This window comes from Polyodon spathula, chromosome 7 (genome assembly GCF_017654505.1).
Source record: "Polyodon spathula isolate WHYD16114869_AA chromosome 7, ASM1765450v1, whole genome shotgun sequence".
NCBI lineage: Eukaryota > Metazoa > Chordata > Actinopteri > Acipenseriformes > Polyodontidae > Polyodon > Polyodon spathula.
The window spans coordinates 37736849-37760335 of record NC_054540.1 but is presented as its reverse complement, the minus strand read 5'-3'; the positions used below and the strand labels follow the sequence as shown (position 1 = coordinate 37760335).

Here is a 23487-nt window from a genome sequence, read left to right as displayed (position 1 = left end):
TTCATATAGTTGATATACCGTGTGGAGAGCTGTTGTGGTGCTGCGGGCTCATGGCGTCATCCTCTACATCAATTGAATCAGTCACGGCCACCAACAAAAAAAAAAAAAAAACAGCTCGGGCCTAGCTCCCTCTTTAATCCTTGGGCTTTCCTAGTACGGCTGCACTTGCCCTCGGCGACCACACCGATTGAATCGGCTGCATACCTCGGCATCGACACTGGTTTTTCCTGCCGATCACGAGGTTGAAGAAACAGCGCCTGCCCGGTCCCGATTGACTCGGCACGGGTGTAAACATCTTCGGTGCCGCCTACAGCTCGGCCCGACCATGCCTACCATTGGCACCGGCCTTGGAACAGGTCCACTCAGCACCGACTGTCTCGGCAGCGCATTTCTCTTTGCCATTCCCGGCACCTTCGAGGCCGTCTACAGCCTAGCACCGACTGCACTACACGTCGGCATCGACCTTGCGTCGATTGACTCGGCACCGACCGCCCTATTTTCAACGCTGATCCTGTTACCGATTGATTGGGCACCAGGGAATAACTTTGAGGCCATCTACAGCCTGGCACCGACCACACGCATCTCTACGCCGACCTCGGCACCGACAGCACTTGCCTCTACGCCGATCCCGGCACTGACTGATTCGGCACCGGTGAATCGTTTTAAGAACACATCTGCAGGCTGCTCATTGAGCACAGCAGTTTAAAAAAAACAAAAAAACAACTGCAAACATGTCGGTGCCGTCAACTAGGTCTTCAGCTGGCTTCCACCAGTGTGTCTGGTGTTCAGTTAAGCTGCCCAGGCAGGACGAACATCAATCCTGCGCCAGGTGCCTAGGGCCTGAACATGCGGCCAAGGCACTGGCAGGTGTGCTGGACTGCTCTCCCTGTCGAAGTTCTTGAGGAGAACAAAGTGACGGAGAGCAGCTCTATTCCCAGCAGAGTCTCTCTCCTCAAGCCATGGGAGAATGAAATTGGTGGTCCAAGAGCCTCCGCAGAGGGCGTCCAGGACCCCTCCTGCTACAGTGACCAGGGAACTCTCCCACACAACCGGGTCACCCTCCCCTTCTCCACCACGGGTACAGAGGCACAGGCACCTCTCAGGGGAGGCGAGATGGTCACTGCCGAGGTGGTACCACTCAAAGGGATTCTCACCAGGAGACAGATGGTCGCTGCGCAGGTACTGCTCCCCTTCCGTACGCAGGTGCAGATGGTCACCATCGCAGTTGCCTCGCTTCGCAGAGCTGGCAGAGACTGTAAGGGCTCAGCAAACTATGCTGGAGACCCTATTAAAGTCTCAGGGCATGCTGTGCTCTACCACCGGTCAGTCCCAGCCCCACAGTCTTGTTCCTTATCCCCTCTGCCTAGACCACCTAGCCCAGGCGAGCTGTCCTTCACGGCGTCCAGGTCGAACATGTCGGACCCAGCCACCTCTGTCAGGCAGGCCACAATGGGGAGCACCCTGCCACCCTTGTCACACAGAGGAAGGAGTTAGGGCGCTAATGCAGTGGGATGCTGCAGCCACGGACGTCCCATGGTCGGCAGAACAGGAGGGAAAGAGGAACCGCTTCCTCCAGCAGAGAGGGCACCCACAGCACGCCCTCCCCTTATGCCAGGATTTCCTGGATTTGGTGCACTTCTCCTGGGGCAACCCAGCGTCTGCACCTTCAGCCTCCAGAACCTGAGTCTCTGCTGCAGACTCCAGGAGCCCAAGAAGCAGGCCTAGATGCATTCCCCACCATCGAGGACACGGTCACTGTGATCACCATGGGGGATAAGGACCCAACCTGCCCGTCAAAGCCTTGCAGAACAACGGATGCGATGCTAAAGAAGGCATAGGCATTGGCAGCGCTGTCCATGCCAGCAGCAAACGCCATGGCCATACTTGTACTCTACCAGAGCCAGTTGGCAGAGAGGCTGCAGTACAGAGCCACAGAGGCAGACACAGGAGAGCTCCAGGCTGTGGCTAAGGTGATGACTGACCTAATAAGGGAGTTAGGTCAGGCATTAGGGAGTTCGCTGGTGGCGATGGGAGCCGCTTGCCGACATTTGTGGCTGACACAAGCCAAGGTCGTAGTAACCGAGAAGGTGGTGCTGCTGGATGCCCCCATTACACTGGGGCAGACTTTCGGGGCAACCATTGATGTGAGCCTTGAGAGGTCCCACAAGGCCACGGAGATTGCCTCAAAGTTCTCGCACCTTCCGGCTTACAGTTAGCACTGAAGGTGGCATGCACAGGCTGCTGGGGTAAAAGAGTCTGAACACCACCCTCCACCCCAGAGGAGACAAACAGGCAGAGGCAGGGCCAGCGGCAGGGGACCACTGCTGGACAGGGGTGACCGGGTCTCTGGCTGGAGACCGAGGCTAGGGCCTAAGAAAGACCCACCCCCTCCCAAGCCCAAGGGAGACCACCCTTGAGGGGCCCCGGCTGCCATTGAACCCCCCCACAACTGGACTGACCAACGGCAAAGACCCATGGCAAGACTGCATCCAGGACTCCTGGGTGCTATCTACTATGAGATATGGATACGCTCTACAATCCCGCATAGGTTGACCACCCTTCAAGGGTGTGCTCCTCACCACCGACGAAATAGCGAGGGTGATACTCCTTCAAACGGAGATCGCCAGTCTTCGAAGGAAGAATGCTGTACGCTTGGTAAGTCCAAGCGATGCCCTCGGCGGCTTTTACTCCAGGCACTTTCTGGTGCCGAAAAGGGATGGTGGTTTCAGACCAATTATGGACCTCAGGGTCCTCAATTTGTTCCTCAAACAGAGGAAGTTCAATATGTTGACAGCACAGTGTATCCTCCAGTCTGTTCAACCGAGCGACTTGCAAGACGTCTATTTTCACATACCGATCTGCCCTGCGCAAAGAAAATATCTGTGCTTCGCTTTTCAATGCAACGCGTACGAATTCTGTGTGCTGCCATTTGGCCTCTCGTTGGCTCCCCGCACATTTTCACAGTGCATGGATGCAGAACCGGCTCCTCTCAGGCTGCGGGGTATTCGGATCCTAAACTATCTGGATGATTGGTTGGTTTGTGCAAAGTCAAAAGCACGCGCAGAGGCACAAACAAAACAGGTCATAGATCATGTGGTGAAGTCAGGGCTCTCAATACATCAACAGAAGAGCAACTTTGTACCACTTCAGTCCACAGTGTTCCTGGGGATCAAACTGAACTCTGTGAGCATGCTTGCCTGACTGTCAGAAGACAGGATTTGGTCATTGGAGACCACACTCTCCCTATTCAGAGAGGATGCTCTCCTACAAGTCAAACTATATCAAAGGTTGTTGGGGCTGATGGCAGCCATCTCGAGAATCCATCCACTAGGGCTGCTGAGAATGCGCCAACTTCAAGCCTGGGTGAATAAGCTCAAGGTCCACCCAGTCCGAGATTAGTACCGGCTGGTGCGAATGGCCAGACAATGCCGGAAGACACTGGAGTGGTGTCTCCGTCCCAGCAATCTGTGCCTCAGTTCTCCCCTCAGATCCCCTCACAGAAGGGAAGTGATCACTACAGATGCCTCCAGTCTTGGCTGGGGAGCGGTCTGGAACGGGAGAGGAATAAGAGGTCAGTGAAAGGGACATTCGCAGCAAGCGCATATAAATGCACAAGAGCTGCAAGCAGTGAGCCTGGCGTTATTACATTTTCACCAGCAATTAGCGTAAAAACACGTGCTGGTCCAGACAGATAACACCACAATGGTAGCCTACATAAATCACCAAGGCAGCCTGCACTCACCGGGCCTTCACCACGCAGTGCATAGACTCCTGTCCTGGACGCACAGAAACTTTCGTTCCATCAGGGCAGTTCACCTCCCCGCTGTGGACAGCAAGGCAGCAGACCTCCTGTCCAGTGGAGCTCCAGAGAGCTCGGAGAGGAGGCTGCATACTCAAGTGGTGAAACAGATTTGGGACAAGTTTCGACTGGCACGAGTCAACCTCTTTGACATAGCCGAGTCCATTCATTGCCCCCTATGGTTTTCCATGGAGAGAGACGGGGGCCCCCTGGGAGTAGACGCGCTAGCTCACCCTGGCTACAGGGGCTCTTGTATATGTTCCCTCTGCAACCATTAATACCCCTGACACTAGAGAGAATCAGGGTGGAGAGAGCACAGGTTCTGCTGGTTGCACCCAGATGGTCGAGATGCCCCTGGTTTGCTCTTCTCTCCAACATGTTGTCAGATCAGCCATTGCAGATCCTGTTGCGCAAGGACCTCCTGAGCCAAGCGGAAGGGTTATTATGGCACCCGAACCCAACCCAGCTCCAACTCTGGGTCTGGCCGATGAACGGAGCCGTCTATTCAGGCGAGGTTTTCCAGATGCAGTAGTAGAAACGCTACAGTCTGCTAGGACACCAAGCACTAGAGCCCAGTACTCATATGGAAAGTTTTCCAAGACTAGTGCCTTGCTGAAGGTCAAGATCCGGTGACTTGCCCGATTGCGATAAATTAACCTTCCTACACCTGTTTGACGCAGGAAAATCAGCATCCACTTTGAAGAAATACTGACAGCAATATCAGTGTGCCATGGCAAAATTGACTCGGTGTCACCTGGGGCACATTTCCTGGCAGTGCAGTTTCTTAAAGGGGCTCGTCCTCCCATGAAAAGTATGGTCCCCAAGTGGGATCTAGAACTGGTACTGGTACTGCCCTTATGGGGCCCCCATTTGAGCCCATGGCGTCAGCAGAACTGTGCCCTGTTTCATTAAAAGTGTAATTTTTAATAGCCATTACGTCTGCCAGACGAGTAAGTGAGTTTCGATAAGTGTCCATCGATGACACATGTACGGCTTTCACTGGAAGTGAGTCGCGGGTAACATTAAGAACAAATCCATCCTTTTTGCCAAAGGTGGTATCCTCATTTCAAATTAACCAATCAGTGGTTTTGGAAACTTTCAGTCCTCCCCCGCATGAGTCTGAGGAGGACCGTAGACAACATACGCTATGCCCAGTTCAGGCTCTACACTGTTATTTGGATAGGACGGCATCTTGGAGACAGTCCAACCAGCTGTTTGTCTGCTATGGGTCCTGCTCTAGAGGTCAGGCCCTATCGAAGCAACGTCTAGTGCACTGGGTGACAGATGTGATATGCTTGGCGTATGAACAGAGGGACTCCCTGTTACCGGGGGACATTACGCCCCATTCTACCAGGTGCCAAGCAACTTCGTGGGCTTTCTTCATGGCGCCTCCTTAGATGAGTTATGCAATGCTGCTACATGGACAGGTAGTCAGACATTTGTGCATTTTTACTGCCTTGATGTGACAAACCAAACGAGACCCTCTCCGGGCTCTAGAGTTTTGCAGGCAGCATGAGCTTAGGCATCATGTGGGCTCTGTTGCTATCTCCGTGGGGCTGTACTGTCAGTAATCTGGAGCCACGACAGCTTTGGTGCAGCTTTCCCATTCCGTAATGGTTGTTATTCGAATTGAAAGGGAATGTTAGGTTATTAGCATAACCTTGGTTCCCTGAAAAGAGAATGACAATCATTACCCTTTGAGGTCGTGTCCCCAGCTGACCTCTGTTTTCGAAAGAAAATGGCGATGTGCTACCGTGAGGACGTCCCTCTTCATCAGAGCCGAGAGGAGCCAAACTTCTCTAGACTGATGTACCATGTGCTAATGCAAATGCTCCATCTGAGATTAAGTTTTGGATGTTTGTCAGTAAAGAGTGTGTCAAACAATAGCTTTCTTGCTGCTGTATTCGGTGGTGAACTAATCACTTGCACTTTGGAAAGTGCTGCACAGGGAACCAATGAAGAATATCAGCACAGGTACAGATGTTCTTTCATGTACTCTTAGCAGCACTGTGTGAAGAACTGTGCAGGGTAATCTCTTCTAAAATTAAATAAAGCAATATTCCAGTTTACCCTGGTGATGTAGTGTGGTGTGTAGTGTGCTCTACAGTCAGAGGAGCATTCTGGCTGAGCAAAGTCGCTGGTGTTCGCTGGGGATTCCAGAGCGAGTATGGCGTTATGTAATTGTGGCACTCACACGAATTTGGGTGGGTGGCACAGCTGAGGCCCTGCACATGAGAAATATTACAGTTGTGTATTGTTTCAGTGTTTTTGTGTAAATGCTGTTGTGTAAATAATTATTTGAGAATGATCAATTTGCGTCTTTACTTGGGATACCAAGGGGAGTGTTGCATTGGCTCTGGAGCTTCTGTGGGTTAGAGAGGCAAATTGAATGGAACTTATTCACCTCACCACCGCAGACATCTGCAGGTATGAACTGTAAAGAAGTGAATGACTGGGCTGTGAATTGAAGGACTCACTGATCTTCAGTTCTTCTGAGTTGTTGTGGAGAACTGCTGTGATACGGGAATATGCACATGAACATTGGGGGAAAAATAGGGGTAACTGACCCCAACACTGACAATGCTTACACATTAAAATAAGAAAAAATAAGAAAAAGTTATTGCAATAGTGTTATCTAGAAATAAAATTACATACCAAAAATAGAAGCTAGTATGACGGTAATGGAAAGGAAGCCTATGTCATTTAAACATCAGCGAAGCCAAATCGGCAGCAGTTGCACTCCATGCCTGTATAGTTGTCACACGTGCCTTATTAATCCTGGCTGTGGAGCATTCCAAAAAAACAATGCTTCCAAAGCCCGAGAGTACTGCATTCTTTGCAGCTAGATTTAGAGGCATTAAAATTGATTTATCCCAATTAATTTTATAATCAGACATACTGCCAAATTTAATAAATAGTGCTAGACAATGAGGAGTTGATTCTGAAATATTTGAAGATATAAAAGAATGTCATCTGCGTAAAGAGAAATGTAATGTTTTGAGCCTGCGGTTGTTATTGGAGAGATATCTGTACTTTGTCTAACAGCTTGAGCTAGCGGTTCCAACAATAGAGCAAATAGCAATGGGGAGATAGGGGTTCCCCTTTGACGCGTTCCCTGTTGAAGTTTAAAAGGGAGAGATTGACAGCTACCAGTCATCACAGGCACCAAAGAATTATTATATAGTACTTGCACCATATGAATAAAGCCTGGACCAAATCCAAAGCATTCCAAGACCAGCCAGAGGTAGTGCCACTCAATTCGATCGAGTGCATTTTCCTCATCCAGGGAAAAAAATGCACAAGATTCAGAGTGGGAGGCAGCATCACAAATGACATGTAGTAATCTACAAATATTGTCAGAAGCTAGACACCCTCTCATGAAGCCTGTTTGATCAAAGTGAATCAATCTACCAATACATTGTTCTAATCTAGAAGCCATGACCTTAGCATAGAGCTTTACATTCGTGCATATAAGGGAAATTGGACGATAACTGTAACATTCATTTGGATCTTTATTTTTTTTCAATAATAGTGAGATTAAAACTTTGGTCCCTATGAAAAGAGCCTGTTTGAATAGCGTAGTTTATATAGTTCAATATAAGAGGACCAGCTATATCCCATATTGCTAGCAAGAACTCAGGGGGGACGCCATCTAAGCCCGGAGACTTATGCTTTTGCATAGATTTAATTCCTGTTTTAATTCTTCTAAGGGAATAGGTGCATCAAGAAGTTTACTTTGAACAGGATCCTATTTAAGGAAACTTAGTTCGCTGAGAAATTTTTTTTACAAGCAGCGTGATATGTACGTCTCTGGTGTATATAATTTGAAATAGTATTCTTGAAATGTTTTATTCATTTCTTTAGGTTTTTAAACCAATACATTACTTACAGTTTTAAATCTTGCTAATTGCTGCCAGACAGATATAATGCAAAACAGTACAACACAATTGTAGGCAAGCATTGGCAAAAGGAACAACAATAAAGAACAGATCAGTATAAAGTCAGCACTGAAACATAGTAACAATAAACACAAGGCAGTCAGCAGACAGGTTGAAATAACTTATCTGCCAAAAACATAAAACTTTGTTGATCCGTGACCCGTTAACACAGCAAGGTAACGCTCTGATCTCTAAACCCCCGCCCTGACTCCAAGAAAAAAAAAGAAAAAGCACTTTACAGTATAGCACAAATGCAACCACATTCACAAATAATTAGTAAATAAGCTGAGCAATCTGTAATGTCAGTGTTGTCAAACCTTAAGTCCCGGTTAACTTCAGACATCGCTTCACAGTTCAGATCCCTTGCTGAGTTGCATCCATTGCCGAAATAGTGCCTGCAGACTCCAGAGACTGTGAAATCTTCAACTTCCATAGGTGTTTTAAATAGCCAGTGTTTCCTTAACCAGAGCTGGATAAATCAGGAAAGACTTGATCCCTTTCTGAATCAGATGTTTCCCGGCTTGCGCCATGTCCCATCTCTTCTGAGCTGTGACATTGCTGTACTCTGGGAAAAAGCGAAGTGAACAGCCTCCGTGCTGCAGGGTGGAGCTGGTCCAAGCTCCAGTGTGAATGGCCTGGCGGTCGTTGTAACGCGGCAGCTTGAAAATCAAAGTGTGCTGCCTATCTCTACGGCCTTCCTTTCCGCTGTAGATGCGGTGGGCTCTTTCTGTCAATAGATCTGCCCTCCAAAGCCAGAATCCATTTAGGAAGATTACGTTGGAGGAATTTGATAGGGTCATCCTTCTATTTGCCCTCGTCTAACCCAACAAGCCTTACATTATTTTGGCATTGTTTGTCCTTGTACTGGACCAGTTTGCAATATATCAACAGTGCGTCTGGTTTCGGCTGACTCCTGTTTGACCGACCGAACAGTTACCTGCATGTTGTCAAACTTAGAAGTAAATATTTTCAAATCCTTTTCCAAGGATCCGAGCATCTCTGTTAAACCGTGAAGTTCTTCCCGAATCACTTGTCTCATTAGGGGCTGCAAATCCCAGAGCTGATGTTTCAGCAACTCCGGAACGGCAGCACACAGCTGTGACTCGGGGAGGTCGGTAGTCATATCCTTTAACTTTTACTTTGATGGTGAGGAACTCATGTCTTTATCAAGTTTCATTGCCATCTCCGATATTTTAAGATAAATTTTATCGAATTAAGTGGCTGAAAAAAGACATCTGTACTGCATCTTCAGCCAAGCCCCACCCCTTGTTCGCTGTATTTTTCACATACCTCTTTATAGACGTGCATACGGATGTCCTTTAATGTCGGACAGGGTATGACATCGGACTGAAAAGGGAAAATTGTAATGTCGGACCTGGTCCAACATAGGGCCACAGAGGGTTAGATTTTCCATTTTGATTTTCTGGGTCTTTAGAGGCGCCCACACACACTGCCACCATATGTGACAGATTTCACTCACTTCCTGCTCGTTTGCCTGTTTTTGAACACAGACCCAACACACAGGTTTTACAAAAGCTTCACTCTATCTAACACGGGACAGCGAAGTTGTTTCCCCATCCTTACAAAAAACACACAGGTTGATGCATCTTCTGCATTAACTGGAATCAATACTCGCTTCGCATTATTCATTTCCTTTTTTCTCTTTTATTTTATTAGGTACCCATCTCTCGCTCCACAGAGACCACGGACCTCAACCAACACCCTGGTAAGCATTTTGTATTACGTTTCAATATTATGTTTATTTACATTGCAGATTAACATTTGCTATATACAAACTATCAGCACATTAAAAGTCCATTGCTGTAATTTAGTAAGGGAAGGATTTCACTCTGTTACAGTTTTATTGTTACAAACTATATATTTTTTTACAATTAAAACCACATGTTTTTTTTAATCTCTTTTAAATTGCTGTTTTCAAAATAATCTTGATTAGACTTTTTAATGTAATGATCTATGTTTTGTGTATGTGACACGCCTTGGGATACGATTTGATTGCATTTGATTTAATTTTCTGCAGCTCTTCGACGCATAACCATACGACCTCTGTATCCAAGAAATGACTCCACAATGCCAAATAGTTTTCAGCCCAGAAAAAGAGCTTTAAATAGTGCACCAATCAGTGCTTAACATCTGGTAAGCACTATTTATTGATCACTTTAAGGTGTACATTAAAATCAACACTCTTTATTAAATGCCTTGTGGATACAGCTCATCTCATTAGTCTGATCTGGATGCCTCATTTAAATACATTATCATAAAATGCACATATCCATTCTGATTGCCATAGTGTAAAGCACTAAATTGAATGTTAATAAGTAGCAAGCATGTCATTTGCATTAGTGAATTGGGTACTAAATACTGTGTATGCAATTTTTTTTTAGCTCTTTAGAATGAGACCCTATGAGTGTAAAATGTATTTTGGGTGAGTAAAATGCAAATGCACATTGAAGTCGTGAGTACTTTCAATAAATGCTGTGTATACTTTAATGTTAACTTATGGAGTATGAATGAACTACAGCTTTACATTTTAACTGTAATGAACTCCTACTTTTTTTTTTCTTTTTTTTTTTTTTTTTTAATGGTCACGTGTTTCTGGCATTACCCAGATCCATTCTCTAGCCACTGCATGCAGTATATTCACAATTGACTCACACCAAGTTATCAGCGAGAACTGCCAATGACTCTCTATATAGCAAGGACAGTTTACATGTTTTCAGGGTATTGGCTCAGCAAAGGTAAATTGGCAAAAAGCACTCTTTCACTTTTAATTTGTAGTTCCCAACATTTTTAGGTGAAATTTAAAAAAAAAAAAAAAAAAAAAAAAAAGTCAGTACTTCTGTGTGAGTTCACTGAAATATAAAAAAATGGTCTGGCACGTGTGGGATTTGAAACTATAACCTTCAGTCTGCAAGCGGGCTGTGGTTGTTCTTTCAGTGCTCAATGATTAGTGGAGAAAACAAGCAGTATTTTGAAAGATCAAGTCAGCCAGCTGAGAATTCTCAGGACTTTTTTTTTTTTTTTACATTATTTTTTTATTGGAGTCATTTGAGTCATCATCATCATTCTGAGATTCTGATCTTGATCTCTGAAAAGTGTTGGTTTCCTGTCATGAAACATTCATTGTTGTACCTATCGGTCCCTATGGTTCCACTCTATACTGGTTGATGAGAGTAATGCTAATTGTGGTTCTCACTGGACATAAACAAATGTTAATATCTGAAAATGAGCTATGCTGAAGGATAACCTATATATTTGATAAAAGTAAAACATAAATAAATAAATTCATTAATAAATATTTTAATAATTGAATACATAAATGAATACATAAGCATTTCTTTCTTTCTTTATCTGTCTTGATATTTATTTATTTATTTTTCACTATCATATAAATACTGCCATTTAATACTGTATGAAACGAAAATAAATATTCAATAGTTCTTGTTCAATTGTATATTAGTGAAGATGTTTGTACGTAAAGGTCATCATGCTTTCATCTATTTTTACTTTCAAATTAAAAAAAATATATTGTAACGACCCAGACCATTGCTTTGTTGCAGGACTTGTTGTCTGTTCAGTTGTCTCGTCTGTCTTTTATGTTACATGTATTGTAAGGGGAACGGGTCATGTTGTTACTTAGCATGGGAAGGGGAAGTGAGTGAATGAGTGGGGAGAATATGTGTTGCTGTTTTGGGGGTTGCAGAGCATGAATGTGACTGGTTGATGACCCAGACAGCAGTGGGAAACAACAAGAGGTTATGCAAGGGGGTGCATGAGCTGGAACGAGAAACTGTGAGTGCGACTGAACGAGCGTGGGAGCAGTGACCAGAGAGAATATGCAGTACAGTTATTATTTTGGTGCTGTGAATTCCGGCCCTTGAAAGAAATTCTCTGTAGTTTCAAATAAAACAAACATTTTGAGAATTCAACACCGTCTCCCTGAGTACTACTTCCTAAACATGAAAAAGTTACAATATACCTAATGAACAGATCAAGCTTATTATGATAGTTTTCAAAATCAGATGAAAGCTTTCAATACAATCAGGATAATACATAATCATTAATTTACAAAATCTTTACAAAGTCTTGTTACTGTAACTTTACTGCTGTACTACTTGCAAATGTTGTGAAATGGAAGTACAAACCTTGTAGTGTAAAAGCTAGGGCGTCTGCATTGCAAGCATGTCTTGGGGTCAGTTCCCACACAGGGCTTATATTGTAAACTGAAAAAAATGTAATGTATTTTATTTGTGTGTAACAAACACATTTACGTGAAAATATGCAGTTGATATGAATGACACTTTCATTGAACATACATACTTTCACATACATAACTTTAACGTGTATATATATACAACTACATAACAACTAAGCTACTCAGACATCTTAATCCTTTCAACAGACTAGGCTACTATTTATATTTACCCTATCCAAACGGCAATACATTGCCTTAATATAAATAAGCGATATCTGAAATAAACACATTGGAAATGTGAAAAAACGGCTAGTTATCAAAAGTGCCCAGCCATTTAAAGTGGATATATCAAAAACACAAGCTAAGTTAGAAGAAACAATTGGGGCAACCTTGGCCAGCACCAAGCAAATAGTCACAACTTGTAGCAATTCCCATGCTATATAATATGGGTGTAAATATCACCCACCTGTCCCTTTTAATTAGGGTAAGTAGCCTGGCCAGATTAAAACTTCATTTCCCACAGTTCATTGCAACCATCCTCTGTTCCTCCTCTCTCCTCATTAGCTCCAATCAGATATCCACTCCACCAATCTCAGAGCTCCTTAGAAGCCAGCACCTGTATTAAAGCTAGCTGATTAGACCTGGAGGGTGACTCCAGGCCTGACCTACAAAGATGCAATGTCAAAAATACATAGCTGAAAGGACTGTGTTTTAAAATAAGTATGCTTCCATTTAGATATACTGTATTGGTCTTGTTGGTACAGTACTATATTTTCAACAGAAGTAGTATTTTAATTCAGAATATGAATCTGAAAATATTCACTTGCCAAAACTGAAGAGACGACACATTAACTGTAGTACATACTTTTAAATCCTGTACATATTGTAGCAGTATGTAAAATTTCCCATTAACAACCTAACAGCTAAATTACATATAAATGTTATCCATGCACAGAACTGCATAAAATGTAAAAATGCAATTTAGCAAAACCAGGAGATTAAAAAAAGTATCCCAAGTCCCTTTCCATTGAGTGGATTGGCATGTTTCATTTGCCCAGCCTTCTATTGTGCATTTTGGTTGTCATGGGTAACTATGTAAATACAGACATATCCTATACTCAGACTAATGGAGGTTCACAAACAATAAAAACATATAGAAATTAATTTAAATAGTTTTTATTTACATCAAACAAATTAAGGTCTGTTTTTCAACGACAAGATAATGTGGTCCTGTTTCTGGGACATCTCACGAACTGTAGAAGAGATGTCCTTTAAACAGGCTAACATTTCCTGATCTCTCGCTTCTCCTTTCCTGGGCCCTTAGCCTTTGTTCAGCAGCATTCATCCTTTTGGTGACAAGCCTCTCAAGTGCCTCAGTGTGTCTCACTGCACGCTGCTCATACTTGTGCAGAAATGATTGTGAAGGGTCTGATTTCCTCTTCCTTTTCCCCCCTGCTTTGAGTGTGACTGGTGTGATGATGGGTGAAGGGTCTGTGTGGGTTTCCTGCGTGTTAGACGTCTGGGTGTGTGAAGGACAGGGTGTGCATGGTGCTGGAGAAGGGGTTATGTGAGGTGGTGCTTGAGGTGGGCAATATAGTGCATAAGGCATAAGTGGACAATATGAGGTAAAACAGAAATTAGATTAGGGCCACTCAACTCTGGTGGCCCACAACATCCAGTCCTGTTGTCGTTTTAAACACAGCACAGGTTCTAAACTAGTGCACTGAATCTGTTTAGAGGCAATAAACCCATTCAGAACATATTGGAATGAAAACAAGGAATGGAATGGATCAAGGGCCAGAGTTCATGGTTTATCCCTTGATAAGAATGTGGCATTACTGCACGTCAATAGAATTGCAGTACCTTCCAATGGCGGAGCAGTGTTCAGAACCTGGGTACTGCATGTAGCCTAATTTGCTAAAACAGGAGGAAACACCACATTTACTCCCATGTCATGATATAACGTTACACATCATTAGGTATACCTGATATACTTTGTCTAGAATAATGCATGTCCTCATAGTAGTTGTAAGGCCTGAAGCACCCACTATTATGTCAGCACAATACTGTCAATACATTTCCAGGCACTTAGGTTATGAAAGGGAATTAAGAGCAAACAGGCGAGCTCGCTCTACAATACAGTTTAGAAATATGTGCACATAACTCACTGTTTCATTGCACTGTGCTCTGGCTCTTCAGCATATCATTGAAAAGCCTACTGGCATATGCAAGATCTGCATGAAATTAAATGGGCAAAGATTAGTTGATATATAAGTGTGGCATTACATTACATCAGAATATGCATTGTATCAAAAGGCGCTAACAGGTCTAGTAAAGGGTGTCTAAACAAATGCCAATTCAAATGCACAAGAACAAAAGGTTATAGGGTTCTGAAGATGACTAATGCTCTCTGTAAAACAATCATTTAATCATGTAGCCTTATCACAGCTTTCAGATGTACTCAAGAACATTTTGGTTGTAGTAGTTATAGTGACAAGTCAAACATGAATCACATTAATAAATGGGGTTTAGTTTATTATCAGTATCAAAATTTCTTACTTAATTGAATTATTTTCTTCTCTGCAGCAGTAACCAGCAATGTGATAGTTGCCACGCCATCAGTGAGTTTAATTTCCACATTTTCCATTATGGCTGCTCACTAGGGTAGTGGCTACCACTACTATAGCTTTAATAGACACAAAAACACACAGGTGGGTTGAATGGATCACTCAGGATAAACTTTTGCATTGTCACATGTTAACCATTCAGGTGTGTTAAGTACATGTGGGTTACTCATTAGTATATTATTAAATGTGAAAACTATGGATAAATACTTTCACAGGAAAAGGCTTATGTACTGTCATATTTCTTCTGAAAGTGACATTTTGCATAGAACATTAGAACATATTTTAAATGTGTATGTATTTGTAAATTAGATTAAATACATTCAAAGCCAACAATTAACTGGTAAGGGCATCATTGGAGGTCTGCTTTACCTTTATTGTTTGTGGTATAATCAATGGCAGCAATAAGAACAGGAACACTACACTTGTCATTTAATAAAATAGGGCAATGTAACCTGCTCATAAAACTGTACTGGAAATGCCTGTATACATAAACACACACATAAGGTGTGTGTGTGTGTGTGTGTACACATATATATATATATATATATATATATATATATATATATATTATTTATGACATTGTCATGTTTATGAAGGGCAGGGCAAAATAAGACTGACAAGACAAACAAACTGGACAGACAACAAATCCTGCATTGCTGCAGGTGTCCAAATCGTAATATTCTTTTATTAAAGGTCTGTTCAATCAATAAAAGTTATGTACATCAGTTTTACTAGTTAAGTTTGAGAATTAAATGCAATTACGTAATATATGCACATATATGTCGTTCACAATAATAAGTTGTACTTTATTCAACCTCTTTTCCCATGTTATCATTACCCCCATACCAGGTGGTGGTATCCTGTTTCCTAATCCTGCACATGGTTCTCAAAGCCCCTCTTGTACTGACCGCGCTCTTCTATTGTTTATAGTACGGGCCTGCTTCAGCGCAGCACCTTTTAAAATCTGCTCAGTATGCTTCAACTCTCCGCCCAGAGTATGTTTGACCTCTGTTGTCAGTTCAGGCTGCGTCCAAGCAGTTTGTCTTATTAGGACAGGTTTTTCGCGCAGGCCCCCAAAAGTCTGCGCTACCAGAACACAGCCAGTATCTCTAATGAATTTCTTTTACAGTACAAAGGCAACAGAAATGCAGAGGTACTGGAGAGCAAGGTGGTAGAGCAGGCTAAGTCACTCACTTTCTGTACTTTTCAGGTCATGAGTGGAATTACTTGGGTGGCCACCTCACAGGGATTCAGGGCGATTATTGCAAGCTTTGAATCCGCTGGTCCCAATGACTGTCTTGTCTGGTAACCAATAGGGAGCAATGTATTGATGGTTAATACAGAATATGTGGGCCATCTTATTTTTATAGGAGATGTCGGGCCATATTTTCAATGCATTTACTCCAGCCTATTTTTTAAAAATTATTATTATTGTTATAATTAGAAAGTCATATTAATATTTCCAAATGAGAAACAAAAGACTTGAGGGTGCTAGAGAGATCTTGCATTATATGATTTAGTTTTTTGGTTCTAGCTTTGTCATATTAATAGATGTTTTTTCTCCATAAAAAGAGAGTTCAACGGTTTGAAAATGTAGCCCATCATCTCATGCCGTTTGGGTTAGAGGACCATGAGGCAAAGCTCAAACTGTGCAAAATGACTTCTGTTACATTACGAGACATCCTACCTATGGGGTATTAATATATTATAAATCACAAAAACAAATGCAGTATGCAGGAACTGCTATTAAATGTAAACTTCTTTTCAATTTTAGAATTGAGTTGTGTGCTCTGTGTGTGGACTACTGCTAACATACTGGAAGTTTGACAAACCCTTAACAGTGCTTGACTGTCTTGATCCCACGAGGAAAGTTCAGGAAATTTGTTGGTCTTATTGTGTTCCAGGGACCTCCACTGGTCAAATGCTGGACAAGTCCAGGTAGAGGCTTCCCAGGTGGGGCCCTTGTCTTCTGGTTTAATATCTGTTGATCTGTTGCTTAGGTATGGCGGAATAAGAGAAGAGATTGGCTTGACAATATTACAAGGTCACCCCTTGATCTTCATTCCTCCAGAAGTGGGCTACATGCTATAACCATGAATGTAGATGAGTCTGGCTCTTTTGCATTGCAGTTGCTTGTGGTGTGCAAGGTCTCCAAATCAAGGCCAGCCCCTGCCCTGTTAAATGAGCTTGAGGAGGCTTGAAGGGAAGGTGTCATGGGCGTGAGTCTATAGCCCTTGCATTTGTCCCTCCTCACGCACCATTTTAAAAAAAAAAGGAAAGAATAGTCATGAATTTAATAAGGTAATGTGTCAGTTGCCATCTCAATGGTGAAAAAAGTTCTTAAACACCATTTCCAAAATTTTCAGGGAAAGCACAATATTAGTCTCCAACACACAACAAGCAAACCAATTAACTTTTTCACCTTCCTTAGGCATTGCAAATAACACACATTTTCTGTTACTCAGAGTTGCCTTCTGGTGAAAATAAAACACATCTTTAAAAAAAAAAGTGACTGAAGTCATGTGTTCAATTCTTTGGAAGTGATTAGAAAAACAGATATTCACAATCATTCAAATAACTTTGTGGAATTTTCCAGGATAGGATTTGTCATAAGTTTCTTTTGATTTTTGTATCCCTCCTTCCTGTTGTTTTCAAAGTTGCTTTTAAGAAAAAAGCATTTTTAGCTCTATGATCTTATTCAAAACAAGCTTTGTATTAACCCCCTTGGCAAACTAAATTATTCGTGACTAACTAGCTTAGATTCCCTAGTGGTGTGGACACCAGAGAAATATCACAATACAAAAATAATAAGTGTACAGTTAGATAGGTTAAAATGAGCTGCCTCTGCTGAAATTCCAGCAACATAAATTCACATTCAGCGGGGCTTCCCAAACTGGGATCTGGGGACCCCTGGAGGGCATACAAAAAAAAATCTCCAAAATAACCCTGACAAAGCAATGTTCCCCAGATGGGTATTGAATCATTTACACTAGTGATCCTCAAAGTGGTGCCAGGAGGCAAATTCTTGCCCACGAAGCCAGGCCATCGTGCCCGCGGCAGTTGTTCTTAAATTATGAGTCCTGAACACATATCTGGCGGGTCGTAACGTGGGGAAAATAAATAAAGCTTTAAACACATTTTCCAGCAAAAGCATCACAGCAGTCTATTGACAGTGCTGCTCACTTATGCTGTGCTTGAAAATACTCTGCGACATGATCAACCAGTTGAATATCTGCATTTTCTCTGCGATAGCCCAATCATAAATTAGCAGGGTGGACATAAACTGTGTCTGTTTCAGTTGCAGTAGTTTAACAAACAGGAGAGTCAAATATCTGCTAAGTTTTATGCAGCTGCCCAATCATAAGTAAGCAGAGGCCGTTCATGGTATTCTGCATGTAAATTGAAGGCGAATGAGTAGCCAATGGGATAGTGAAAGATCTGACAGCTGTCCAATCATTCGTGAGCAGAGGTGGGGTATTAATATGCCGTGTAAGCACTGAATTTCGCTGACTTATTGAGAAAAATAACACATTTCAGTATTTAGAATTTAATTCTCTCTATATATTTTTTTTTTATTTCACCAGACAAGGGAAACACATAGTCGATTTAGTTATGAATCCACTTTCTCTGAATAATTGTACAGGAGATGAGCAATCTTTAAAACAGAGTAGTGTTTGTCAAATTGAAACAAAGCGAGATGCTGTCTATCCTCTCTTATTTTAGTTTATTTATGGTTATCTGTGTAAACATGCTATTTAAAAATATTTGCATTGCATATTTTAAATAAATGATTTAAATAATAAGTGCACCACGCACAATTACTACTGCCTGAGACTTGGCCTTATCATTTCAGAGTGAGCTAAGAATAACTCCCACTAAAACGCTTATATATATATATATATATATATATGGATGGACATGTGGACAATGGAACAGAGCAGGATCAGTTTCCTCATCAGATCAGCATATGATGTTCTCCCATCACCACAGAACCTAAACCTCTGGGTGGGTGAGGATCCCTCATGTCCTTTGTGTTCATCACCTGCAACATTAAGGCACATTTTGACAGGATGTAAGGTGGGTCTTAGCCAAGGACGGTTTACTTGGCGCCATGACCAAGTGCTGCGATGTTTGGCCTTAGCATTGGAAGACAAGCGTAACCTTTGACCAACAAATTGCCACCAGTTCCATCAAAGCATTACACACAAAAGTCAATATTCCTCCATCCAGGAGAGTAACCACCAAGAAAAGGTGTTCAAACCAAGCCTCGCCCAGGACAACTGGAAGCTGCTAGAGACTGGAAGATGCTGGCAGATGTTGGTCAATGGCTTATTTGTGGCACATTCTACAACCCGGTTTCTCAGAGACATCGGGTACAGTGGCCAAGAGTTGCGTCGCACAGTGAAGAACGTATCTGAAGCAGCAGAAAGGAGCAGCATGGCGGTGAGAACACCCTTATTAGAAAGAAGGTAGGTGGATGCCTGGACCTGAGGTAGGGGAAGTGAGATCACTTGCCCTCCAAAGGATGGACCCCCGGTTCTCCGTGAAACATCTGCACCATGAGACAATAAAAAAAGAGCACATGCTGACGCATAACACATGTGAAAAACTAGAAGGATAAACAGGACAAACAGAGGCATTAGGAATTATTAGTAGGTGTGACTGTGTATACCTGCCGCTCAGTGGAGAGGAAAAAACATAGTTGATTTAGTTATGAATCCACTTTCTCTGAATAATTGTACAGGAGATGAGCAATTTTTAAAACAGAGTAGTGTTTGCCAAATTGAAACAATTCTGAGGGGGATTAGGGGAAAATCTCTGCTGACCCCAGCGGACAGGATGCCCCCACTCCGAGCATACTAGTTTTTTGTTTTAGAATTTAGATTTTAGATTCAGATTTTAGAATGGGCTGCAACTATATCAGAGGAGGATGAATAACTGTAAGAATCCACCACATAAGAGGACTAGCTCCCCACATTCTCGATCAGGTTATGATTGATTCTGGCCCTTGACAGCTGAATGAACTGACCACACCGAAATCCGTCTTGGAGTTACATAGCCGAATAATGAAGGCACCTGTAATAGAAGAAAGGTCACAGAAACGAGTACCCACCGCAGGGAAACTAGAAGCAGAAGAAACTGTGAATTCGGAGCTTCTGAGAGGACCGAAGAAGGCTGAGAGGCAGATGGTCTTCATAAGTAGATCCTCGTAGGGGTGAAGCAGCCTTTTCAAAGAGTAGAAATGAGCGAATAGAGAATGTCTGTTGATATAGGCAGTGGGAGGGTGAGACAGAAGGAAGGCTCTCAAGAATCCCACAGAGGGTCAGGCGAACTGCTGGTATCGAGAGAATGGAAGGAGAAGGCATAGACATGATGCGGTAATGATATTGGATCCCGAAAACGATTTAATAGGCGAGATGGAGAGAATCCCTAGGGTGGATGATGAAAGCCAGGATCCAATTTTGATTGAAGAAATAGGATGAATCTGATTCTGGTTGTGGAAAGTTGAAGACGCTGACCAGGCTGTAGAATAGGAAGCACTTGAAGAAGGGGCGAGGGCTGCAGACATATAATGCTGAGAAGATTGAAGGAGGTTACTGAGAATTAGGATTCTGTCGAATAGCAGCTGGTGAAGCTGGGGAGTCTGGAAAGGGGGGGGGGGAGCAGATGGGACCTTTATTTTTGTTATTACATGTTATGTTATAACATTACACCAGTTTTCATTTGATGTTGTACTTTTATATGCATGTGCTGCTTTTTCCTTGTTCAATTTAGTTTTGTTTTTAAAAAAAAGGCTACTGTATGATTTCCCCACAACATCAATGAAAAATGGAAGAAAAATGACTTTGACAATGAGTTTCAAAACTCATTGAATGATATTGTGAGGATTTTACAGTGTCTAGTCACCTGCAGGGAATGAAATGGATAACCGTTAAAAAAACTACTGTGGTAACCTTAATATCACGGTATACAGTACATCATGCAAGTTATACAATAAAGGCTCAAAAGAAGAAAGACTAATGAAAAACACATAAATTACCATAATTCTCAAAAATAAAACCAACAAAACACACTTCCTTTCATGGAATAATTTAAACATGTGGTATTTAGTATTTTACTATGACAAATAACTTGGTACATTTCTTTTTTATGAAGACAATCAGAATAATTAAATTTAAAAATTAAAAAAAAAAACTAAAGTTGTTCACTCTCAATGTTATACTACAACAGTTTTGAGATCTATTATTTGCTCAAAATGACGTGGTGCTGTAGTTTGTATTTTAACATATAAAATTTAATTAATAAACAGATAAGTAAATAAATATTTGTTACACTGATGGCAAAACACAAACATGTACCACAGATTATTATTTAAGAGCAGAGATGAGTTGTTTATTTAACCGAATAAATAAAATATGAATAGCGAACAAAAATAAAAATTGTATTTTAATACTAATACTATTGAATTTACATTTACCACATTGCACAAGTAAACTTCCAGTGATTATTGCACATGTAGAGTTTGAAAAAAAAAAAGATTTCTTCACTTACCTAAGAAAACTGGAATACTGTTACAACCTGTTTAAACAAAACTATGTAGATAATAAGTAGGCTATCCTGCTGCAGTCGCGGGTCTGTGATAATTTTATTTGAGACACTGGTCGTGTTCTTATAGCGCAGATTATTATCCAATGAAGCTGTGAACAGCCTTGTCAACGCTATATTAAATAAATAAATCAATTATTTAAACAAACACAATGTACTAAATCCGTGATAAGTGATGTATAATTTTACAATAAAGGTGATGTTAATTAATTACATTAAACTGACTGTTGATAATCCAGACAAATGTAAAATTAGCATGTTGAAAATGTGTGCTTTGCTGCAAGGTTTGGAGAAGGCGTTTCTCTAAAAGCTGCGTGTGACATCAGAAAGAAAGCAGACAATAGCAGCTGGCACAGCAAGCTCTGGGTAACAGAACACTGCAATTGAAACGTGTATTCTGTGTCGTTGACAGTTTCTTTCAAAACCATTATCAAAATACAGTATCAGTTCACAAAAAGTTCCTCAGACACTTTGCTAAGGCTGCAAGTACCATCACTTGATTTAGAAGCGTGTTTGCAGTTGAAAAATGCGTTAACCGTTGTATAAAGGAATTACGATAATTAGGGTGTAGAATAAAAGCAAATGTTTTAATACCGTAATGTACCTAAACCGCGGTAAACCGAAAAATCGGTATACCAACCCATCCCTAACACACACTACTTATGTTTTTGCAAACATTTTGAAAGAATGAAAGAAAATGAATTAGAATTTTTCCTACAACTGCCACATGGGTCACTTGGACCCATACTTTTTTAAACTGCTTCATTATGAAAATGAAAGACCTACTATCGGATACAACTGAAAAGTTTTAATCATGAACATCATCTCTAACACTGTATTTAAATGGAAAATGAAATATAAAAGGCTTTATTTTCAAAATGAGACTACTTTCAAGATTAAATATTTCCTTCTGATATATTCCCAGTTGCATTTGTGGAACAAAACCAAATTTTGTTTTCTCCCAGGTACATTGAAAAATAAACAACTAGGTTTTCACTGAGTTGGCATCATGACATTTTGTCAGTCTACAAACAAAGAAAGGCTTGAAATAATAAAAAAAAAACATGTGTGCTAGGAGGAGGAGGCATGTCTTGTTTGTTGCATTTACAAAAAAATAGAATATCTTACGTTATGTTAGAGACATGTATTGTAATGCATGGGTCACATTGACCCTCGTGGCGATTCTAGGTAGAACTGTTTAGAACATGATAATCTTTTGCGATTCTGGCTATCCAACGTCGCCAGGATATTTAATTCATATATTTAGGAAAAGTAAAAAATGGTCACACGCATACGATTTACAACAGAAGAGTAATTAACAATTTAAATTCAAAATGGGTCTGTGACAGGACGGCTAAGTGGTGATGTCAGGCCAGAAGCAGGAACAACACCACACAGGTAACTGCAGTGAAAAAGTGCTGCAGTGCTGTTTATTTTCAATAACAAAAATAAATAAAATATTTTAACAAAACAAACTGCTCACAGAGCATAAAAATAAAAGGTTTAAACAAAAATAAATCTTGAACACATAACACAGGTCCGGCTGGGGAGTAGCCTTCATGGATCCTATATATTTTTCTCTCCCATTCTCCACTTTTGAACACCCACCCGGAACTGAGAGCGTAGCAGGTTTTTATCTTGGTTGTCATCTCCCAATTAATAAATTAAATAATTAGGCTTGGATGGTGCTACCCATCCACACTACAAAACATAAACAAACACTCGACTCTCGTCATCATATTTAAATACATAAATCCGGTCGACACCACGCTTGTCCTCCACTTATAAACACACTTTATAGCGGGGCTTTCTACCGCCCTGCCACAGGGTCAAACTGACCCCCATGGCAGTTCTAGTGTTAAGGTCTGAGGCACTCGTTAGACATCAATTCTAAGCAGATCACACACTTTAGGCAATCAAGGCCATCTTTCTTTGAAATGCTAACAATTCCAAACTGAATATACTCAGCATTGTATTTACAACATTAAGTTTTTTATACCTTTAGTGAGAGAGGTTGGTTGTGCGAGTGCTTTCATTATGTTTAGCATCATAAACCGCTCCTTAACGACTGTACTCAGCCTGACTGCCTGGGCAGGTACGTGGGAACAGTATGGTTTATTTTATTTATATAGGGGAAAGAAAATATATCAACAACTTCTACTGAAATGATTTATATACTGTATTTATTTATTTATTGTAAAATGTAGAATTATAATGGGCATTAACATATATATTTTGTTCTCCCTACAATCACTACAAGCTGACATCAATGTCACATTCAAAATACTGTAACTCAAAGCATCT

The 23487-nt window shown here is 41.6% G+C and overlaps 1 protein-coding gene across 1 annotated transcript in view; it reads left to right on the top strand.

Moving 5' to 3' along the window:
- Nucleotides 1-9900, top strand: part of LOC121318615 (myotrophin) — a 74053-nt gene extending 64153 nt beyond the window's left edge. Inside the window, exons 4-5 of the mRNA XM_041255483.1 lie at nucleotides 9415-9463; nucleotides 9776-9900. Coding sequence (XP_041111417.1) covers nucleotides 9415-9463; nucleotides 9776-9885 — 159 coding nt within the window. The 3' untranslated portion in view covers nucleotides 9886-9900. The remainder of the gene's footprint in view (nucleotides 1-9414; nucleotides 9464-9775) is intronic.
- Nucleotides 9901-23487: the final 13587 nt, after the last annotated feature.